General features: G+C 42.6%; 1 protein-coding gene across 1 annotated transcript; it reads left to right on the forward strand.

Moving 5' to 3' along the window:
* The first annotated feature begins 539 nt into the window (after positions 1 to 539).
* Positions 540 to 11835, forward strand: LOC127038039 (phospholipase A2 inhibitor gamma subunit B-like). The gene is made up of 5 exons (XM_050930379.1): positions 540 to 613; positions 4936 to 5052; positions 9661 to 9813; positions 10111 to 10251; positions 11513 to 11835. Exons 1-5 carry the CDS (start codon positions 565 to 567, stop codon positions 11710 to 11712), a joined length of 660 nt encoding a protein of 219 aa, XP_050786336.1. The 5' UTR covers positions 540 to 564; the 3' UTR covers positions 11713 to 11835.
* The last annotated feature ends 7076 nt before the right edge of the window (positions 11836 to 18911 follow it).

Below are 18911 nucleotides of genomic sequence, written 5' to 3' on the forward strand. Positions count from 1 at the left end.
AGTAAAAGACAAAGATCTGAATCCAGAGAGCGAGAAGGCCGAGAATATAGGAGCCAGTGAGCATATGAATGGCTTGGCTTGCAGGGCGGAGGGGATATTCCCCCTTCCCCTCCAGCTAGTAGCATAAAAGAAAACCTGCTAAGATTGAGTTATCCTTCTGTCTGTAACCAGAACCCTAGATTTCTGTCTATGAAAGCAGTCTGCTTTGTCTCCCTCTGTTTAGGGACCAGCCTGTTTTGTCTCTGCTTTTTGGATCTTATGTGTTATCATTCTGAAATCTGAGAAGTAAAATTGCATTACGTTGCCACTATCCAGCAGGAGTATTTGATATTTGTATCCACATTCTCTGTGTGGGTGCCAGGAACATACCAGCCAAAACAGGTCAAAGTTGTGGCTACCCCAGAACTGTGGCAAATGGCAGTGAGGTTACACCCACAATGTCAACTGACTCATGCACATGCAATCTCTCTTCTGATCTCATTTCAGCCCATCTGTGATAAATCCCCCAGCTGGAGATTTGACTGAATCAGAGACCCCAGCATCATCTACTGCTTCCCCATCACCATGAAGTCGTCTCTTGCCATCTGTGTCCTCGCTGCTCTCCTGGTAGTGGGTGAGTGGGGCTCTATTTCTACTGGGTCTGATGTTCTGACTTCTCCAATGTCACAAAAGCCCAGTGCAGCCTGTCCTATAAAGTTGCTTATGAAAGTAACTGAAAAGCAGCAACAGCAGAATAACAGAGGCCAGGTCTGAATGAAAACAGCCCCTGAGGAGATGCCTGGAAGTCCCCAGTTCCCGTGGCAATGAGTGAACCAATTCTGGAACTGGGAGGCAATGGTTGGAGTTGGAATCCCTGAAAATGTGCCCAGCCTGGTTACATTCCCCAGCTGGCCAATGAACGAGGAGATTTTGGAAAGAGGATCTTCCACTGCGAGTTTGCCTGGAATTTTGGAAAGAACCAGATTTGAATCTGAATAACAAGAGTGCAAGACACTAGGAACTGGATTTCTGTCTGTTCCCCCGCTGGGGTCTCTTAGGGGGTTATTCCTTCACCCTCTCACTTCCTTCTCACGTGAACAGAGAGCAGCAATACCTGAAGTCCAAAGGCGTAAACAATTTGATGTTTATTGGGATGAATTTCCAGCAAGCATGACTCCAGTTTCCTTCCTTAGTGTCCCCCTTCCCAGCTCTGACACCACAGAGCCTTGCCTGTGTCCCTGTTCCTGTTCCTGTTCCCATCCCCCACTTAGCAAAACATGATCCCAATTCCCCCACCCCCCGTCCCTGTTCCCATTCCCCCCTTACTTCCTGACTGACTACAGACTATATAGTAAAACTTGAGTTCTGTTCAGCTAGACCTTAACCAGTCATTTTACTGATATTTAACAAACCAATCCTAACACACTGTAACATGATTATCTAACCAATTATATCCCACCACCTTCATTGGTTTACACCCAACAAAATTAATTATACAGCAGACAGAAACAATCACAGAACCAGACAGAGATTATACAGACAGACAACAGGGAAGTGGAGACTACAGTGATAGAACAACACAGAAATGAGGATTTCACACCCCAGCTATTGCTAAGTGAGTTCTTGCCAGACAGGATGCTACCAAACTAAGTTTCCTTTTACATCTTCTAGGTTCTTCCCTTTCTCTGGAGGTGACAGGAATATCAGAACAGGACTGTAGTCCTAGCAGCCCAATAGCACCTTATTTCAGTGTGATGGGTTTGGGATGTGAGGATGTGACCGTTCGCTTCCCAGCGTATGGCTGCCCCACTGCTTAGCCAAAGGCCTTAGCCTAAGAGCCAGGCCTCAGACTGTCACAGTAAGAGAAGGCCCTTACACAGACAGACAGTGATTTTGATTCTTTCTTTTATACCTCTATAACTAGCTACGTGATAAGAATACACCTAAATTCTTAAAGTATAGGCCTTTGCAGACAGGCCTGAATATCTATCTTCTAACACTCTGCCCCTTTTTTTCCCTTTTCTTTTGATCCTCCTGCCCAGGTATCCCTGGGAAAGCACAGGCCATATGGCATAAGTTTAAAGTACAGGCCACCAGCAGCAAATTAAGTAAACTGAGAGAAAGAAGAAAGAAAAGAAGCAAAGGATACAGTTAGCTATAAACCAAGAGTAGGCTCCCCGGGTTGAAACAGTTGGGAACCCTTCCCCCCCAGTTCTCATCCTGGCTCTGGGAGAAGAGTGGAGGTTGTTACCTGCTCCTGCAAACCCTGCCGTATTTCACTTTGAATCCCCCTCCTCCCTTAGCAAAACATGTTAGGATATAGATATTTAGGCTTGTCTCTAAAGGCCTATACCAGGGGTCGGCAGCCTTTCAGAAGTGCTGTGCCGAGTCTTCATTTATTCACTCTAATTCAGGGGTAGACAAACTATGGCACAGGTGCTGAAGGCGGCACGTGAGCTGATTTTAAGTGGCACTCACACTGCCCGGGTCCTGGCCACCTGTCCGGGGGGCTGTGCATTTTAAATTTAATTTTAAATAAAGCTTCAACATTTTGAAACCTTGTTTACTTTACATACAACAATAGTTTAGTTATATATTATAGACTTATAGAAAGAGACCTTCTAAAAAAGGTTAAAATGTATGACTGGCATGTGAAACCTTAAATTAGAGTGAATAAATGAAGACTCGGCACGCTGCTTCTGAAAGGTTGCCGACCTCTGCTCTAAAGTAAGGTGTCGTGTGCCAGTAATACATTTTAATGTTTTTAGAAGGTCTCTTTCTATAAGTCTATAATATAGAACTAAACTAGTGTTGTATGTAAAGTAAATAAGGTTTTAAAAATGTTTATGAAGCTTCATTTAAAATTAAATTAAAATGCAGAGCCTCCCAGACCAGTGGGCAGGACCTGGACAGTGTGAGTGCCACTGAAAATCAGCTCGTGTGCCGCCTTCAGCACGCGTGCCATAGGTTGCCTACCCCTGGCCTATACTTTAAGAATTTAGGTGTATTCTTATCACGTAGCTAGTTATAGAGGTATAAAAGAAAGAATCAAAATCACTGTCTGCCTGTGTCAGGGTCTTCTCTTACTGCAACAGTCTGAGGCCTGGTTCTTAGGCTAAAGCCTTTGGCTAAGCAGCGGGGGCAGCCATACTCTGGGAAGCGAACGGTCACATCCTCACATCCCAAACCCGTCACACTGAAATAAGGTGCTATTGGGCTGTTAGGAATACAGTCCTGTTCTGATATTCCTGTCACCTCCAGAGAAAGGGAAGAGCCTAGAAGATGGAAACTTAGTTTGATAGCATCCTGTCTGGCAAGAACTCACTTATTAGTAGCTGGGATGTGAAATCCTTATTTTTGTATTTTTCTATTACCATAGTCTCCACTTTCCTATTGTTTGTCTGTATGATCTTTGTCTGGTTCTGTGATTGTTTTTGTCTGCTGTATAATTAATTTTGTTGGGTGTAAACCAATGAAGGTGGTGGGATATAATTGGTTAAATAACCATGTTACAGTATGTTAGGATTGGTTAGCTAAATTTCACTAAAAGTTTTACTGTATAGTCTGCAGTCAGTCAGGAAGTAACAGGGGAATGGGAGCAGGGACTGGGGTGGGGGAATTGGGATCATGTTTTGCTAAGCGGGGGAATGTGACCAGGAACAGGGACACAGGCGAGGCTCTGTGATGTCAGAGCTGGGAAGGGGGACACTAGGAGGGAAACTGGAATCATGCTTGCTGGAAGTTCACCCCAATAAACATCAAACTGTTTGCACCTTTGGACTTCGGGTATTGTTGCTCTCTGTTCATGCGAGAAGGACCAGGGAAGTGAGAGGGTGAAGGAATAACCCCCTAACATTTCCTCCATTTCCTTTTTAATCTCATTCCAGGCTGACCCCTGCACCTGGTATGGGCCCTGGTTCTTCCTTATCCATTTATCCAAAAAATCCTTTACCCTGGCTTGCCAGAACCCGCAACTACCATCACGAGAGTTCACTATACCCCCTCCAAGCAGCTGCGTGGATTGTTGGGGAGGGGGACTTACAGGCTGCCACTCACCTATCCAATGCAATGCATCCGAGTCTCCGACATCAAGATATTCCTGTTCCTGTTCCCATTCCCCCCCTCAGCAAAACATGATCCCAATTCCCCCACCCCCAGTCCCTGTTCCCATTTCCCCCTTACTTCTGATTGACTGCAGACTATATAGTAAAACTTGTGTTCTGCTTAGCTAGACCTTAACCAATCATTTTACTGAAATTTAACTAACCAATCCTAACATACTGTAACATGATTGTCTAACCAATTATATCCCACCACCTTTATTGGTTTACACCCAACAAAATTAATTATACAGCAGACGAAAACAATCACAGAACCAGACAGAGATTATACAGACCAACAATAGGAAAGTGGAGACTACAGTGATAGAACAATACAAAAATAAGAATTTCACATCCCAGCTATTAATAGGATGCCATCAAACTAAGTTTCCCTTTACATCTTCTAGGCTCTTCCCTTTCTCTGAAGGTGATAGGAATATCAGAACAGAACTGTATTCCTAACAGCCCAATAGCACATTATTTCAATGTGACTAGTTTGACATGTAAGGATGTGACCATAGATTTCCCAGTTTATGGCTGGCCTCTGCTGCTTCACTAAAGGCCATAGCCTAAGAACCAGGCCTCAGACTGTCACAGTAAAAAAAGGCCCTTACACAAACAGTGATTTTAATTCTTTCTTTTGTACTTCTATAACTAGCTAAGTAATAAGAATATACCTAAATTCTTAAAGTGTAGGCCTTTACAGACAGGCCTAAATATCTATATCCTAACAGGGTCTGTCACTGTAACTGCACTGGAGTTAGTGGGAACAGATTGCAATCTAGTGTCGATCAAACCCAGGGGAAGGCAAAGGAGAGACAAATCTAGGTGGCTCATATTCTCTCTCCTTCTCTAGGGGCCTCTCTGCGGTGTGAAGTTTGCTCTGCATTAGGAACCAGCTGCACAGGCGAACTTCAGACCTGCGCCACTGGACAAGATAATTGTGCCGTTGGTCTTGCAGAAATCACAACTGGTAGGTGAGATGGACCCTCATCAGCCTGGCTTAGGGAACAGGCTGAGAAGCCAGGACACCTGGGTCCTATTCTAGTCCCAGCTCTGGGAAGGCATTGTGGTGGATAGGTCTAAACGGGTTTACTGTGGGAGCCAGGACACCTGCATTCTATGCCAGACCCTGTGGTTAACTCCTCAAAGGGGACTTAGGTTCACGACAACGGGGGCGTGGAGGGGAGGGGAAATCAAATCACTATCTTAGATATCAGTATACTAATGTGAGAAGTATGAGGAATGAGCAGGAAGAACTCAAAATGCTAGTAAACAAACACAGCTATGACATAGTTGGCATCCCGGAGACTTGGTGGGATAATACACATGACTGGAATATTGGTATGGAAGGGTACAGCTTGCTCAGGAAGGACAGGTAGGGAAAAAAGAGAGGAGACGTTGCTTTATATATTAAGAATGTATCCACCTGGACTGAGGTTGAGATGGGAATAGGAGACAGACTTGTTGAAAGTCTCTGGGTCAGGATAAGAGGGGTAAAAAACAGGGTGATGTCATGGTAGGGGTCTACTACAGACCATCTAACCAGGAAGAAGAGATGGATGAGGCTTTTTTTCAACAACTAACAAAACATCCAAAGCTCAGGACTTGGTGTGATGGGGGACTTCAACCACCCAGACATCTGTTGGGAAAATAACACAGCAGGGCACAGATTATCCAACAAGTTCTTGGAATGTATTGGAGACAATTTTTTATTTCAGAAGGTGGAGAAAGCTACTAGGGGGGAGGCTGTTCTAGATCTGATTTTGACAAACAGGGAAGAACTGGCTGAGAATTTGAAAGTGGAAGGCAACTTGGGTGAAAGTGACCATGAGATGGTGGAGTTTATGATTCTAAGGAATGGTAGGCGGGAGAACAGCACAATAAAGACGATGGATTTCAAGAAGGCAACTGTAGCAAACTCAGGGAGCTGATTGGTAAGATCTCATGGGAAGCAAATCTAAGGGGAAAAACAAATGAAGACAGTTGGCAGTTTTTCAAAGAGACGTTATTACGGGCACAAGAGCAAATTATCCCACTGCGTAGGGAAGACAGGTAGGGTGGCAAGAGACCAGCCTGGCTTAACCAGGAATTTTCAATGATCTAAAAATTAAAAAAAAGAGTCCTACAAAAAGTGGAAACTTGGTCAAATTACAAAGGATGAATATAAACAACTAACACACGTATGTAGGGACAAAATTAGAAAGGCCAAGGCACAAAATGAGATCAAACTAGCGAGAGACATAAAAGGAAACTAGAAAACATTCTACAAATACATCAGAAGCAAGAGGAAGCCCAAGGACAGAGTAGGTCCGTTACTCAATGATGGGGGTAAGACCATAACAGAAAATGTGGAAATGGCAGAGGTGCTTAATGACGTCTTTGTTTCAGTTTTCACCAAAGAGGTTGGTGGTGACTGGACGTCTAACATAGTGAATGTCAGTGAAAATGAGGTAGGATCAGAGTCTAAAATAGGAAAAGAACAAGTTAAAAATTACTTAGACAAGTTAGATGTCTTCACATCACCAGGGCCTGATGAAATGCATCCTAGAATACTCAAGGAGCTGACTGAGGAGATATCTGAGCCATTAATGATTATCTTTGAAAGTTATGGAAGATGAGGGACATTCCAGAGACTGGAAAAGGGCAAATCTAGTGCCCGTCTATAAAAAGGGAAATAAGGACAGCCTGGGGAATTACAGACCAGTCAGTTTAACTTCTGTATCTAGAAAGATAATGGAGAAATAATCAAGCAATCAATTTGCAAACACCTAGAAGTTAATAAGGTGATAAATAACAGTCAGCATGGATTTGTCAAGAACAAACTGTGTTAAACCAACCTGATAGCGTTCTTTGACAGGGTAACAAGCCTTGTAGATGGGGGGAAGTGGTAGATGTGGTATATCTTGACTTTAGTAAAGCTTTTGATACTGTCTTGCATGACCTTCTCATATACACACTAGGGAAATACAACCTAGATGGAGCTACTATAAGGTGGGTGCAAAAGTGGTTTGAAAACCATTCCGAGAAAGTAGTTATTGGTGGTTCACAGTCATGCTGGAAGAGCATGACGAGTGGGGTCTCGCAGAGATTGGTTCTGGTTCTGTTCAATGTCTTCATCAACTATTTAGATAATGGCATAGAGAGTACACTTTTAAAGTTTGTGGACGATACCAAGCTGGGAGGGGTTGCAAGAGCTTTGGAGGATAGGGTTAAAATTCAAAATGATCCAGACAAACTGGAGAAATGGTCTGAAGTAAATAGGATGACTTTCAATAAGGACAAATGCAAAGTGCTTCACTTTGGAAGGAACAATCAGTTTCACATGTACAAAATGGCAAATGATTGCCTAGGAAGGAGCACTGCGGAAAGGGATCTGAGGGTCATAGTGGATCACAAGCTAAATATGAGTCAACGGTGTAACACTGTTGCAAAAAAAGCAAACATAATTCTGGGCTATATTAGCAGGAGTGTTGTAAGCCAGACACGAGAAGTAATTCTTCCGCTCTACTCCACCCTGATTAGACCTCAACTGGAGGACTGTGTCCAGTTCTGGGTGCCATATTTCAGGAAAGATGTGGACAAACTGGAGGAAGTCCAGAGAAGAGCAATAAAAATGATGAAAGGTCTAGAAAACATGAGCTACGAGGGAAGATGGAAAGAACTGGGTTTGTTTAGTCTGGAAAAGAGAAGACTGAGAGGAGACATGATAACAGTTTTCAAGTACATAAAAGGTTGTTACAAGGAGGAGGGAGAAAATGTGTTCTTTGTAACCTCTGAGGACAGGACAAGAAGCAATGGGCTTAAATTGAAGAAAGGGAGGTTTACGTTGGACAATAGGAAAAACTTTGAAACTGTCAGGGTGGTTAAGCACTGCAATAAATTGCCTGGGGCGGTTGTAGAATCTCCATCATTGGGGATTTTTAAGAGCAGGTTGGACAAACACCTGTCAGGTTTGGGCCTAAGCCCCCTCCCCCCAGAGTTCTGCATCTAAGTCCTGGTGACACAGAAGTGCCCAGCTCTGCTTCAGATCTCCAGACGGGAACCTCTTGCTGGGAGTCCAGCATTTAAACCAGGTCAGCCCTTTTCTGGAAAAGACAGTGGTGGAGCTGGCCTGAGACCCCAGTGGCTGGGGCACTCAGCTGAGACATGGAAGAACCAGTTTCAAATCTCCCATCTTCCACTTGACCATGGAACAGATGTTTCATCCACATTAAATATTTCAACTTGGCAGATTTTTACCTCTTTTCTCATTTTGACAATGTTGATTTTTAAGCATTTTTTAATCCATTGAAATTTTCACAGTTGCAGGAAATGATGGCCGGTGGGCGAGGCGGGTACAGACAATAATGATTTAATGGCAATAGATGATGGAATTCAAAAAGGCAGAGCTTTCTAACCTTTAAACCACCAACTCTCAACATCGCACATCAAATTATACCAAGGAAATAGCCTTCAATCCAACTCTGATACGTTCTCAAGCAGCATTTCTGCTACTTGGCCAATCTGTACATTTCAAGCATCATTGATGGGAATATTGGGTCGGTTTGTGGGTGTTTGGTCAAATCAGCTTTTACCAACATGTACGGAGAAAAACCTGACTCTGCCAAACCTGTAAACGCTGGGACGTGAACTGGTCTCTGACTGCGCCACACACTGGGTTGCGCTCTGAGCATTGGACTGTTGGGCATAAGGCTGGGGGAGGGAGCATGACAAATAGCACCTCCTGCAGCTGTGTTTTGTGGGGGGCCCAACCATGTGGCCCATTTCAGAGGCTGTCCCCTGGATCAGATTCCACATCTGAGATAGGCAGGGGATTTTAGGAGTTTAGGTGCCTACAGGGTCAGGCAGCAGCTGAAGTCAGAGCTTGGGGATCGAAATGTTGGATTTCGGTGTCTAAGGTGGAAGTTAGATGCCTAAATTGCTTTGTGGGATCCCATTACTTACCTCTTTCCACTGCAAAAGTGAAACATTTATTTCTGCCCTTTGTGTCCTGTCTTTTAACTAGTTACCAATCCATGAGAGACCATCCCTCTTATCCCATGGCAGCTTACTTTGCTTCAGAGCCTTTCATGAGGGACCTTGTCATAGGCTTTTTGAAAGTCAAAGTACACTATAGCCACTGGATCCCCCTTGCCCACCTCAAAGAATCCTAGTAGATTGGTGAGGGATGATTTCCCTCTACAGAAGCCATGTTGATTCTTTCTCAATATATTGCACTCATCTACGGATTGGCTAATTCTGTCCTTTACTATAGAAACTGGATTTACCTGGCACTGAAGTCAGGCTTACCGGCCTGTAATTGCTGGGATCACCTATGGAGCCTCTTTTTAAAAATCACCATTACATTAGCTACACACCAATCTTTTGGTCCAGAGGCTAGATTTAGTGATAGGTTACATACCCCAGTGAGTAGCTCTGCAATTTCATATTTGAGTTCCTTCAGAATGTCCTTCCCCCACTCTGTGCCTTAGTGTCCCCAGGGGTAGAATGAGGATAATAGCATATGGCGGTCATTGTGAGGAGGGTAGTGATGGGGTGGGAGTGAAAAGGGAATGAAACTGTGTCTTCTCCTCTGCAGGGGTAACGAAGACTCAGAGCATTGTCAAGAGCTGTATGACATCCACCGAATGTAACGCTGGCCTCATCAGTGCCAATTTTGGAACTGGATTGGCAACAAGGATGAGTGTCGCCTGTTGTGTGGGAGACGCGTGCAGCCCAACCCCCATTGCAGGTACCTCTCCCCATCTCCGCCTCTCCTCCTCCATCCCCTGCACCTCTGGCTTCCTGGAGTCTACCCCATGTAAACTTCTTAAGACTAGTCCTCTCACCCTGCAGGGAGGGGCCCATTAAATAACAGTGAGTCCCTGGCTGGGTGGAGATTAGTGGTGTGAATCCAGCTGACCCCACCCGGGGCGGGATCCAGGGCTCCCTGCAAGGTGAGAGGACTAGCCCCCAGCTGCTCTCCCTGCCCTGACACCTCCTGAGTCTCGTCCCCCGAGCTGACTGTGTTTGCTCCACTTCTTCCCAGTGCCCCCGGCTGACCCCACACCCAATGGCCGAAGCTGCCCAGCCTGCTTCCCTCTTTCCTCTCTGCAATGCAGTGAAGAGACCATAAATTGTACTGGATCAGATACCCGATGCCTCGAGGTCACCGCGACTGTAACAAATGGTAACTTCCGTTCATTTACTCTGGGGTTATTTTTCCTTTGTTGTTTAATTCAGTCACAGTTCATGGCAAGTGCACCTGTGTTCCCCCGCCAGGGTCCCTCAAGGCTCCTACACTGGGCTCCCAGCTACTCAGCCCTCAGTCCTCTTTGGCAGACACACTTGTCTCTCTCCCTGATGACCGGGGAGGTATTTAAAGTGTGATAGCCCCAGCAAGCCAGACTGCCTAAGGGACCAGTCTCTACACTGTGCAGTCTCCACAGGGGGGCTGAACAGCGTCATGGCCCTCAGCTGTGAGCTACCCCATAACGCTTCCTAAGCCAGCACCTTCTTTCTGAAGGAGAGAGCATTACAGAGAAACCATAGACTGAAAACAATGAAAGGATCTGCAGGCTGGAAACTTTCCCTGAGGTCACCCCACCTCCAGCCTCCGGTGTCAGCCTCCACGACTAGGTTTTCCTTGGAGTTACCAGTTCATGTCCCAGGGGATCAGCAGAAAAAGGTGCCCCCTTCCCAGTATAGCTTCACAAGGCTGGCTTTGGAATTACCAGAGGTGGGGAATGTGCATTAACCTCCCCAGGGAAAACCACTTATCACTTGCTGTTCCAAGAGTCTATCCCTGGTTGGCACATGGTTCAGTACAGGCCTCTGGACCCCAAGGTCTCACATCTGCCCCAAACTCCTACTCTAGGACAGGATGTTGTGGGCTCTGCTGGGTAAAGATATTGGCTGGAGATCAGGACACCTGGGTCCTATTCCCAGTGCCGGCTCCTGTGTGACCTAGGGTGAGTGGCTTCCCCTTTCTTTGCCTCTGTTTCTCCTCCCACCTTTTGCCTATATACAGTTTAATCTATAAGCTCTTTGTGGTAGGGAGTGGTTTAGTATTGGGAGCCTCTGGTGTGCCAGGTGCTGCACAGACCCCAACCGAGATCAGAGACCCTCGTTGTGCCAGGCACTGCACAAGTTCCTAGTGACAGTTCTTGCCCCAAAGTGCTTTTGACCTAAACAGGCGAAAGAAGGCGCATTCTCCCTGTTTTACAACTGGGGAAACTGAGGCACAGAGCAATGAGGTGACTTGCTTGAGGTCACACAGGAAGGCTGTGGCAGAGCTGGGAATTGAACCTAGTTTTGCAGAGTCTCCAGAAAATCTCTTATAAATCCCACTTAGGAGCAGAGAAGAGGCAAGGGAGACCATTGTGTCCCAGAACAGTCAAGGAGTGGATTTGCTCCCTGACACTCGTCATCTGTTTTTCCTTCCCATGCAGGTGGAATGACCGCATCGACGACCATGAAGGGCTGTGCTAGTGAGTCTCTCTGTGCACAGATTAAAGCAGGTGCAGGAACCTTGGCAGGGGTCAGTGGGGATCTAACTCTGAAATGCAAAGCACCTGGCACAGCTCCGGGACCCGCCGGGCTCCTCATCCCAGCCGTCGCTGGGCTGCTCCTGCTGAAGGTTTTCTCCTGATTCCCCACCCCATGCAATGGCCACAGTGCACTCAATGACATCCCTGCCACTTGCATCTGCCTCTCTCTGCAGCCGCTCTCCCCTCCCAGGAGCTCTGGGCTCTCAGCCGGATTCGCTTCCCCTCTGTATTGTTGCACTGAATGAAACAAACCAGAGACCAAATTCTGTGGAGATTTTAATTGATTTTGATGGGCAACATTTTAATTTTAGTGGGTGGGGCTGTCAAGAAGCCACTTCAATTTAGAGTGACCCCAAGTGGTGAAATCAGGCAGCATGGGCCAGAAGCTACAATTCTCAATAAAAAAAATCTTTTTATATCTAGGCTTGGTCGAATCTCTTTTGTTTTTAATTTCAATTGATAATATCAATGTTTATTTTTAAGTATTTTTCTATTTTTTATCCATTTAAATTTTCACAGTTGTTGGAAATCATGGCAGGTGGCAGTAATGATTTAATGAACTGAGATTCAAAAGTTAAAGCTTTTTAACCATTAAAAGACAAACTGTCACTATCTCCTGTCAAAATATGCAAAGCAAATATCCTAAATATAAAGTCTAATAAATTCTCAATGAGCATTTTTCTTACTATGCCGATCGGAAAATTTTATCACTGATGCAAATATCTATTCATTGATTTGTGTGTGTCTAGTGATATCGACATTGATCAACATTAACTGATGAAAATATTTTCCTTCCAACCCAATTTACATCCATCACAACCAACTCCTGCCTCTTCTGCCACTGTCCATGCCCCTAGAGCAGGTGAACATAAATTACAGGCCACTTTAGAAATTGTCGGCCAAGGTCTGGGAAGGAGGTTTTGTAACAGAGCTGGGAACAGAGCCCTGAGTTTGGGAGGTGCAGGTTTGAATTCCTACCCTGGGAAATAGTCTCAGGCCATCTGCAACCAGCTCCCATCTAAATGAAGCCACAGCTGGAACTGGCTCAAATTTTTCCATCCAAAACTTTTGATGTTGAAAATGAAAAGCTCAGTTCTTGGAGGGACATTTCCTTCTTTCTCCTTTGTTTTCCTCAAGAAAGGGAGGCGTTCTGCCAAGGCGTTAGAGATGGGACAAAGCAAAGCGTTTCAGTGCACACACCACAGCAGAGCGTCATGTACTGGGCTGAGTCGAGCGTACACAAAAAAGCAACAGCGCTGTTTTGTTATGTAATACCCTCCAGATGGAAATGCTGGGCGGGACCAGAAATGTGGCAGAAGTTCTAGGGTTTTTCCCACTCTAATAACTGCTTTTGTGTGGTCCTCTGTCTGGCACCACTACAGCTCATAAGAATGACCGTACTGGGTCAGATCAATGGGTCATCCAGCCCAGTAGCCTGTCCTCTGACAGTGGCCAATTCTTCAGAAGGGAGTACAGGGAGCAGTGATTGAGGCAAAGACGGGTATAACATTTCTACAGTAGCTGATAAGGCCTAGAATGGGTTTTAAGACAGATACACGGACAGGCAAAGGCGAATGCAAACGTAAGTCTCCCTGCTGTTGAGCTGGTGTCTGTTTGTCTTTAGACAAGGTAATTTCTAAAAGGAAACTGAGCAGACGTGCTTTGGCTGGGAGACACTTCAGCTCAGCCTCGTGTGATAGTTTCAGCAGCTTATTTAACAGCTAAAAGCATTCCCCCTGGATATCCATGGCCAGGTACAAGTTATTAACATAAGATGCGGGCAGGAACTAGACAGTTTAGGAAATAACCCTGCATGTTTCATTTGTCTGTGGAAGCGAGAAGGGTGATTGTAAACCCTTTGCGGCAGACAGGTTTAGGTATGATATTGTTGCAACAAGAAGAAGCAAAATAATTATGTGACACACACAAACATATAACACATATATAGGGCAAGACAAATGTTGCTCCACTTACAGGACAAAACAGTCAAACAAATTAATTAAAATAATGCGTGCTTGAAAACAAACAAAAAACTAAACAATTGATTACGCAGGTGACACTTTATTTAAAACTTTCATTCATTTTTTTTATTAATTCATTTGCCCCTTTAATATTAGTAATTGAACTGACAAAGCAATTTACATTGCTCTTACCTTGTGAGTACTGCCATACAGAAAAAGACAAGAGTTTAGTAGTTATGCGAGGATTAAAAAAACCCCATATAGTTAATATTTTGTTGCTTGAAAGTTATATTATGTTTCCTCTCTTGAAAAGCATATTACATTTGACCTTTGGATTTTAAATCAGTACTTTTACTGGACTTATTTAAACACCTTTATTTTTAGCATTTTGGTACTTGGTTTATTATTATTAATTATTATTAGGGTTGTCAAGCAATTAAAAAAATAATCACCATTAACTGCACAATTAAAAAATTAATTGTGATTAATTGCGTGATTAATCACACTGTTAAACCATAATAGCATACCGGGTGTTTAAATATTTTGGGATGTTTTCTACTTTTTCAAATATATTGATTTCAATTACAACACAGAATACAAAATGTACAGTGTCACTTTATATTTATTTTTGATTACAAGTAAGTGCACTGTAAAAAGACAAAAGAAATAGTATTTTTCAGTTCAACTAATACAAGTACTGTAGTGCAATAAGAACATAAAACCAGCCAGGCTGGGTCAGACCAAAGGTCCTTCTAGCCCAGTATCCTGTCTGCCGACAGTGGCCAATGCCAGGTGCCCCAGAGAGAATGAACAGAACAGGGAATCATGAAGTGAGGCTAGGGACACCATCCCTGCCCATCCTGGCTAATAGTCATTGATGGACCCATCCTCCATGAATTTATCTAGTTCTTGTTTGAACCCTGTTATAGTCTTGGACTTCACAAGATCCCCTGGCAAAATGTTCCACAAGTTGACTGTGCGTTGTATGAAGAAATACTTCCTTTTGTTTGTTTTAAACCTGCTGCCTATTAATTTCATTTGGTGACCCCCAGTTCTTCTGTTATCAGAAGGAGTAAATAACACTTACTTATTTACTATATCCATGCCAGTCATGATTTTATAGACCTCTATCATATCTCCCCTTAATCGTCTCTTTTCCAAACTGAAAAAGTCCCAGTCTTATTAATCTCTCCTCATACGGAAACCATTCCATACCCCAGATCGTTTTTGTTGCCCTTTTGTCTTAGCAATTGGCTGAACAAGAAGTAGGACTGAGTGGACTTGTAGGCTCTGAAGTTTTACACTGTTTTGTTTTTGAGTGAAGTTATGTTACAAAAAAATTTACATCTGTAAATTGCACTTTCATGATAAAGAGATAGCACTACAGTACTGGTATGAGTCAAATTGAAAAATACTATTTCCTTTCTTTATCATTTTTACAGTTCAAATGCTTATAATGAAAGATGATAATATAAAGTGAGCACTGCATACTTTGTATTCTGTGTTGTAATTTAAATCAAAATATTTGAAAATGTAGAAAAACATCCAAAAATATTTAATACATATCAACTGGTATTCTATTGATTAACAGTGTGATTAAAACTGCGATTAATTTTTTAAATCACGATTACATTTTTTGAGTTAATCACGTGAGTTAACCGTGATTAATCGACAGCCCTAGTCTAGTGCTGCATTCATTTGATTAATAATCTTTGAATAAATAATTGCATTGGAGCCTGGTAGGTGACAGTCTCAAATCGTTATGAAATTCAAGCAGGCAAGAAATTGGAGGCCCTGACGTGACTGTCAATAACAGGGTCATTTGGATCTGGATTACCTGGGCTAAGGATGTATGTTTTCCAATAGAGGCTAGGGACAGTATAAACACATTTTATTCTACTGTTATAAAGCCCCAGTGAATAGATCACTGCAGTATTTGGCAGTCAGGTGCATTGGGGTGGGGTGGGGACAAGCACATAAAACAATCAGCCTTGAAACAAGTTAAATAAATGAAGAAAAAAAGTTAGCCGGCAATGGGAAAACAATAACGAATTGTATAATAAATGATGTTATTAGTGCATAAGGAGCGATGAATCAAAGCAATCCTTGGAAATCTGTTTGTCAATGGGTTAAAAAGGATGCAGAGGGAAAAGATGAAAAGCACACAACGAACCAGGAGACACTTTCATTTGCACAGGTGGCAAAGTGTAAAAGTAGTGTTGTGCTGGCTCTCTGCATACAGCGGAACAAGAACAAATATATAAGGCAAACTGCCCAAACCAGGCTCTTGCCAGCAGGCAAGAAATCACAGTAAATCATGCAACAGCCAGAGGGAGATTAAAGGATCAAAATAGATAATTAAAGCAAAAATAGAGGGGGGTGAGTAAATAAAATACTCCCGTGTCTTGTCATTTGCAGGAGTGGGAGAATTTCAGGATGTTCAAAACACAAGCTCCAAACTGTCTCCCCAAACCCTTCATCCCCCACTTCATATGCTTTTTTCTCTCTCTCAAACTTATTTGTAGCTACGGTTTCTGCAGCTGCTCCCTCTCTGCTTACCCTGCTGACTTTTCTCGTTCTGTGGGTTGTGAAATGCCCAGACAAATTCCTGCCTTTCTAAACTTCTTTCATGGGTATCCACTTGGCTTCTCTAGTCCTGCTGTCTTACACGATTTCTCTCACCTTAAAACAACCTTACAGTGTTTTTGTGTAAGGAGGGGGAAGAGAGAGGGAGGAGAGAATCTTTCAAGTTCTTTCCTCTGTAGCATGTAGGGTGACCAGATGTCCCGATTTTATTGGGACAGTCTTGATTTTTGGGTCTTTTTCTTATATAGGCTTCTATTACCCACTACCCTCTGTCCCGATTTTTCACACTTGCTCTCTGGTCACCCTAGTAGCATGTTACTGTCTACAGAACTGTTTCTGGTTTATTTTGTTATTTCAAATAAAGGGGGGGGGGAACCACCTGTGTTAAATTGGTTCACTTTTAGATTTTAGGATCGTGTGTTTTGTTTGCAAAGGTTTCTCTTGTCTAACTCTGGCTTTCCCCCCACTCCCTCTGTTTTTAAAGAAAAGCTCACACATCTAGTTTTGCAACGAGTTAAAGAGGAAAGGAAGGAAAGAAAAAATTGTTTGATGTGACTGGTTAAACCTCTAGCACTCAGCCCTATAAAACCACAATGCTTCATCTGTAAAAATACAGTGTCATCCAAAACAAGAAAGCAGGCACAAGTAAAAATAAAATAAAATAATAATTAGGGCTGTCAATTAATCAGAGTAAACTATGCAATTAACTCAAAAATTAATTGCGATTAAAAAAATTAATCATGATTAATTGCAGGTTTAATATCACTGTTACACAATAGAATTTGAAAAGTATTAAATATTTTGAATGTTTTTCTACATTTTCATATAGTATTCTGCATTGTAAATGAAATCAAAGTGTATATTATTTTTATTACAAATATTTGCACTGTAAAAATGATAAACAAAATAAATAGTATTTTTCAATTTAACTCATACAAGTACTGTAGTGCAATCTCTTTATCATGAAAGTGCAATTTACAGATGTAAATTTTTTGTAATATAACTTCACTCAAAAACAAAACAGTGTAAAACTTCAGAGCCTACAAGTCCACTCAGTCCTACTTCTTGTTCAGCCAATTGCTAAGACAAACAAGTTTATTTACATTTACAGGAGATAATGCTGCCTGCTTCTTATTTACAATGGCACCAGAAAGTAAGACAGGCATTTGCATGGCACTTTTGTAGCCAGCATTGCAAGGTATTTACATGCCAGATATGCTAAACATTAATATGCCCCTTCATGCCTCGGTCACTGTTCCAGAGGACATGCTTCCATGCTGATGATGCTCATTAAAAAAAATGTGTTAATTAAATTTGTGACTGAACTTCTTGGGGGAGAATTGTATGCCCCCTGCTCTGTTTTACCCGCATTCTGCCATATATTTCATGTTATAGCAATCTCAAATGATGACCCAGCACGTTGTTCATTTTAAGAACACTTTCATTGCAAATTTGACAAAACACAAAGAAGGTACCAAGGTGAGATTTCTAAAGATAGCTACAGAACTCAATGTAAGGTTTAAGAATCTGAAATGACTTCCAAAATCTGAGAGGGAGGAGGTGTGGAGCATGCTTTCAGAAGTCTTAAAAGAGCAATGCCCTGATGAGGAAACTACAGATTCTGAACAACCATAAAAGAAAATCAACCTTCTGCTGGTGGCATCTGACTCAGATAATGAAAATGAACATGTGTTGGTCCACTCTGCTTTGGATCGTTATCGAGCAGAACATGTCATCAGCATGGAATGGTGGTTGAAGCATGAAGAGACATATGAATCTTTAGCACATCTGGCATGTAAATATCTTGTGACGCTGACTACAACAGTGCCATGCGAACGCCTGTTCTCACTTTCAGGTCACATTGTGAACAAGAAGCAAGCAGCATTGTCTCCTGCAAATGTAAACAAACTTGTGTGCCTGAGTGATTGGTTGAACAAGAAATAGGACTAAGTGGACTTGTAGGGTCTAAAGTTTTGTTTTATTTTTTAAAGTAGGTGTTTTTTGTACATATTTCTACATTTGTAAGTTCAACTTTCATGACAAAGAGATTGTACTACAGTACTTGTATTAGGTGAATTAAAATATTGAAATAGGTGAATTGAAAACTATTTCTTTTGTTTTTTACAGTGCAAATACTTGTAATAAAAATAAATATAACATGAGCACTGTACACTTTGTATTCTGTGTTGTAACTGAAATCAATATATTTGAAAATGTAGAAAACTTCCCAAAATATTTAAATAAATGGCATTCTGCTATTGTTTAACAGTGAGATTAATTTTTTAATTGCTTGACAGCCCTATACCAGACAGAATACGCAAAGAAGACATAGTTTACCTCGGTCTTCTGACAGTAGTTTGGTCCCTTACTCTGCAGGTGCCAGCGTTCACCCCCAAATGAACTTTCCAACTCTTTCCTTTGATGGGGTGTGAGCCAAAGAAACTTCCTTTCAGAAGGAACAATCTCATTGAGTGACATGGCCGGTGTGTTATGAAAAATGTTTGTGAGACCAAACTTAGGCAATGTTATTGTCGGAGACAAAATAGGCCAATAAGAAAGAGTTTATACCACAGCAATCTTTTCTGGATGCTTGTTTCCCCCAGAGTTTTCCGTTCACCTTACACAGAATAGGTGGCTCAAAAATACACTCCCTAAACCACTTCTATTTGCAGCTCGTTTTTTGACAAGCTAGAAAGACATGTCTCCTAACAACTTTGCCTTATCTCTGGCTTGGACACTGCATTTTTATCCCG

This window comes from Gopherus flavomarginatus, chromosome 20 (assembly GCF_025201925.1).
Source record: "Gopherus flavomarginatus isolate rGopFla2 chromosome 20, rGopFla2.mat.asm, whole genome shotgun sequence".
NCBI classification, from domain to species: Eukaryota; Metazoa; Chordata; order Testudines; family Testudinidae; genus Gopherus; species Gopherus flavomarginatus.

Coding starts and splice junctions, on each gene's coding strand:
- LOC127038039 (XM_050930379.1), top strand. CDS start 565: ATGAAGTCGTCTCTTGCCATCTGTGTCCTCGCTGCTCTCCTGGTAGTG. Junction 5,053..9,660: donor TCTTGCAGAAATCACAACTG/GTAGGTGAGATG, acceptor TCTCCTCTGCAG/GGGTAACGAAGACTCAGAGC. Junction 10,252..11,512: donor CACCGCGACTGTAACAAATG/GTAACTTCCGTT, acceptor CTTCCCATGCAG/GTGGAATGACCGCATCGACG.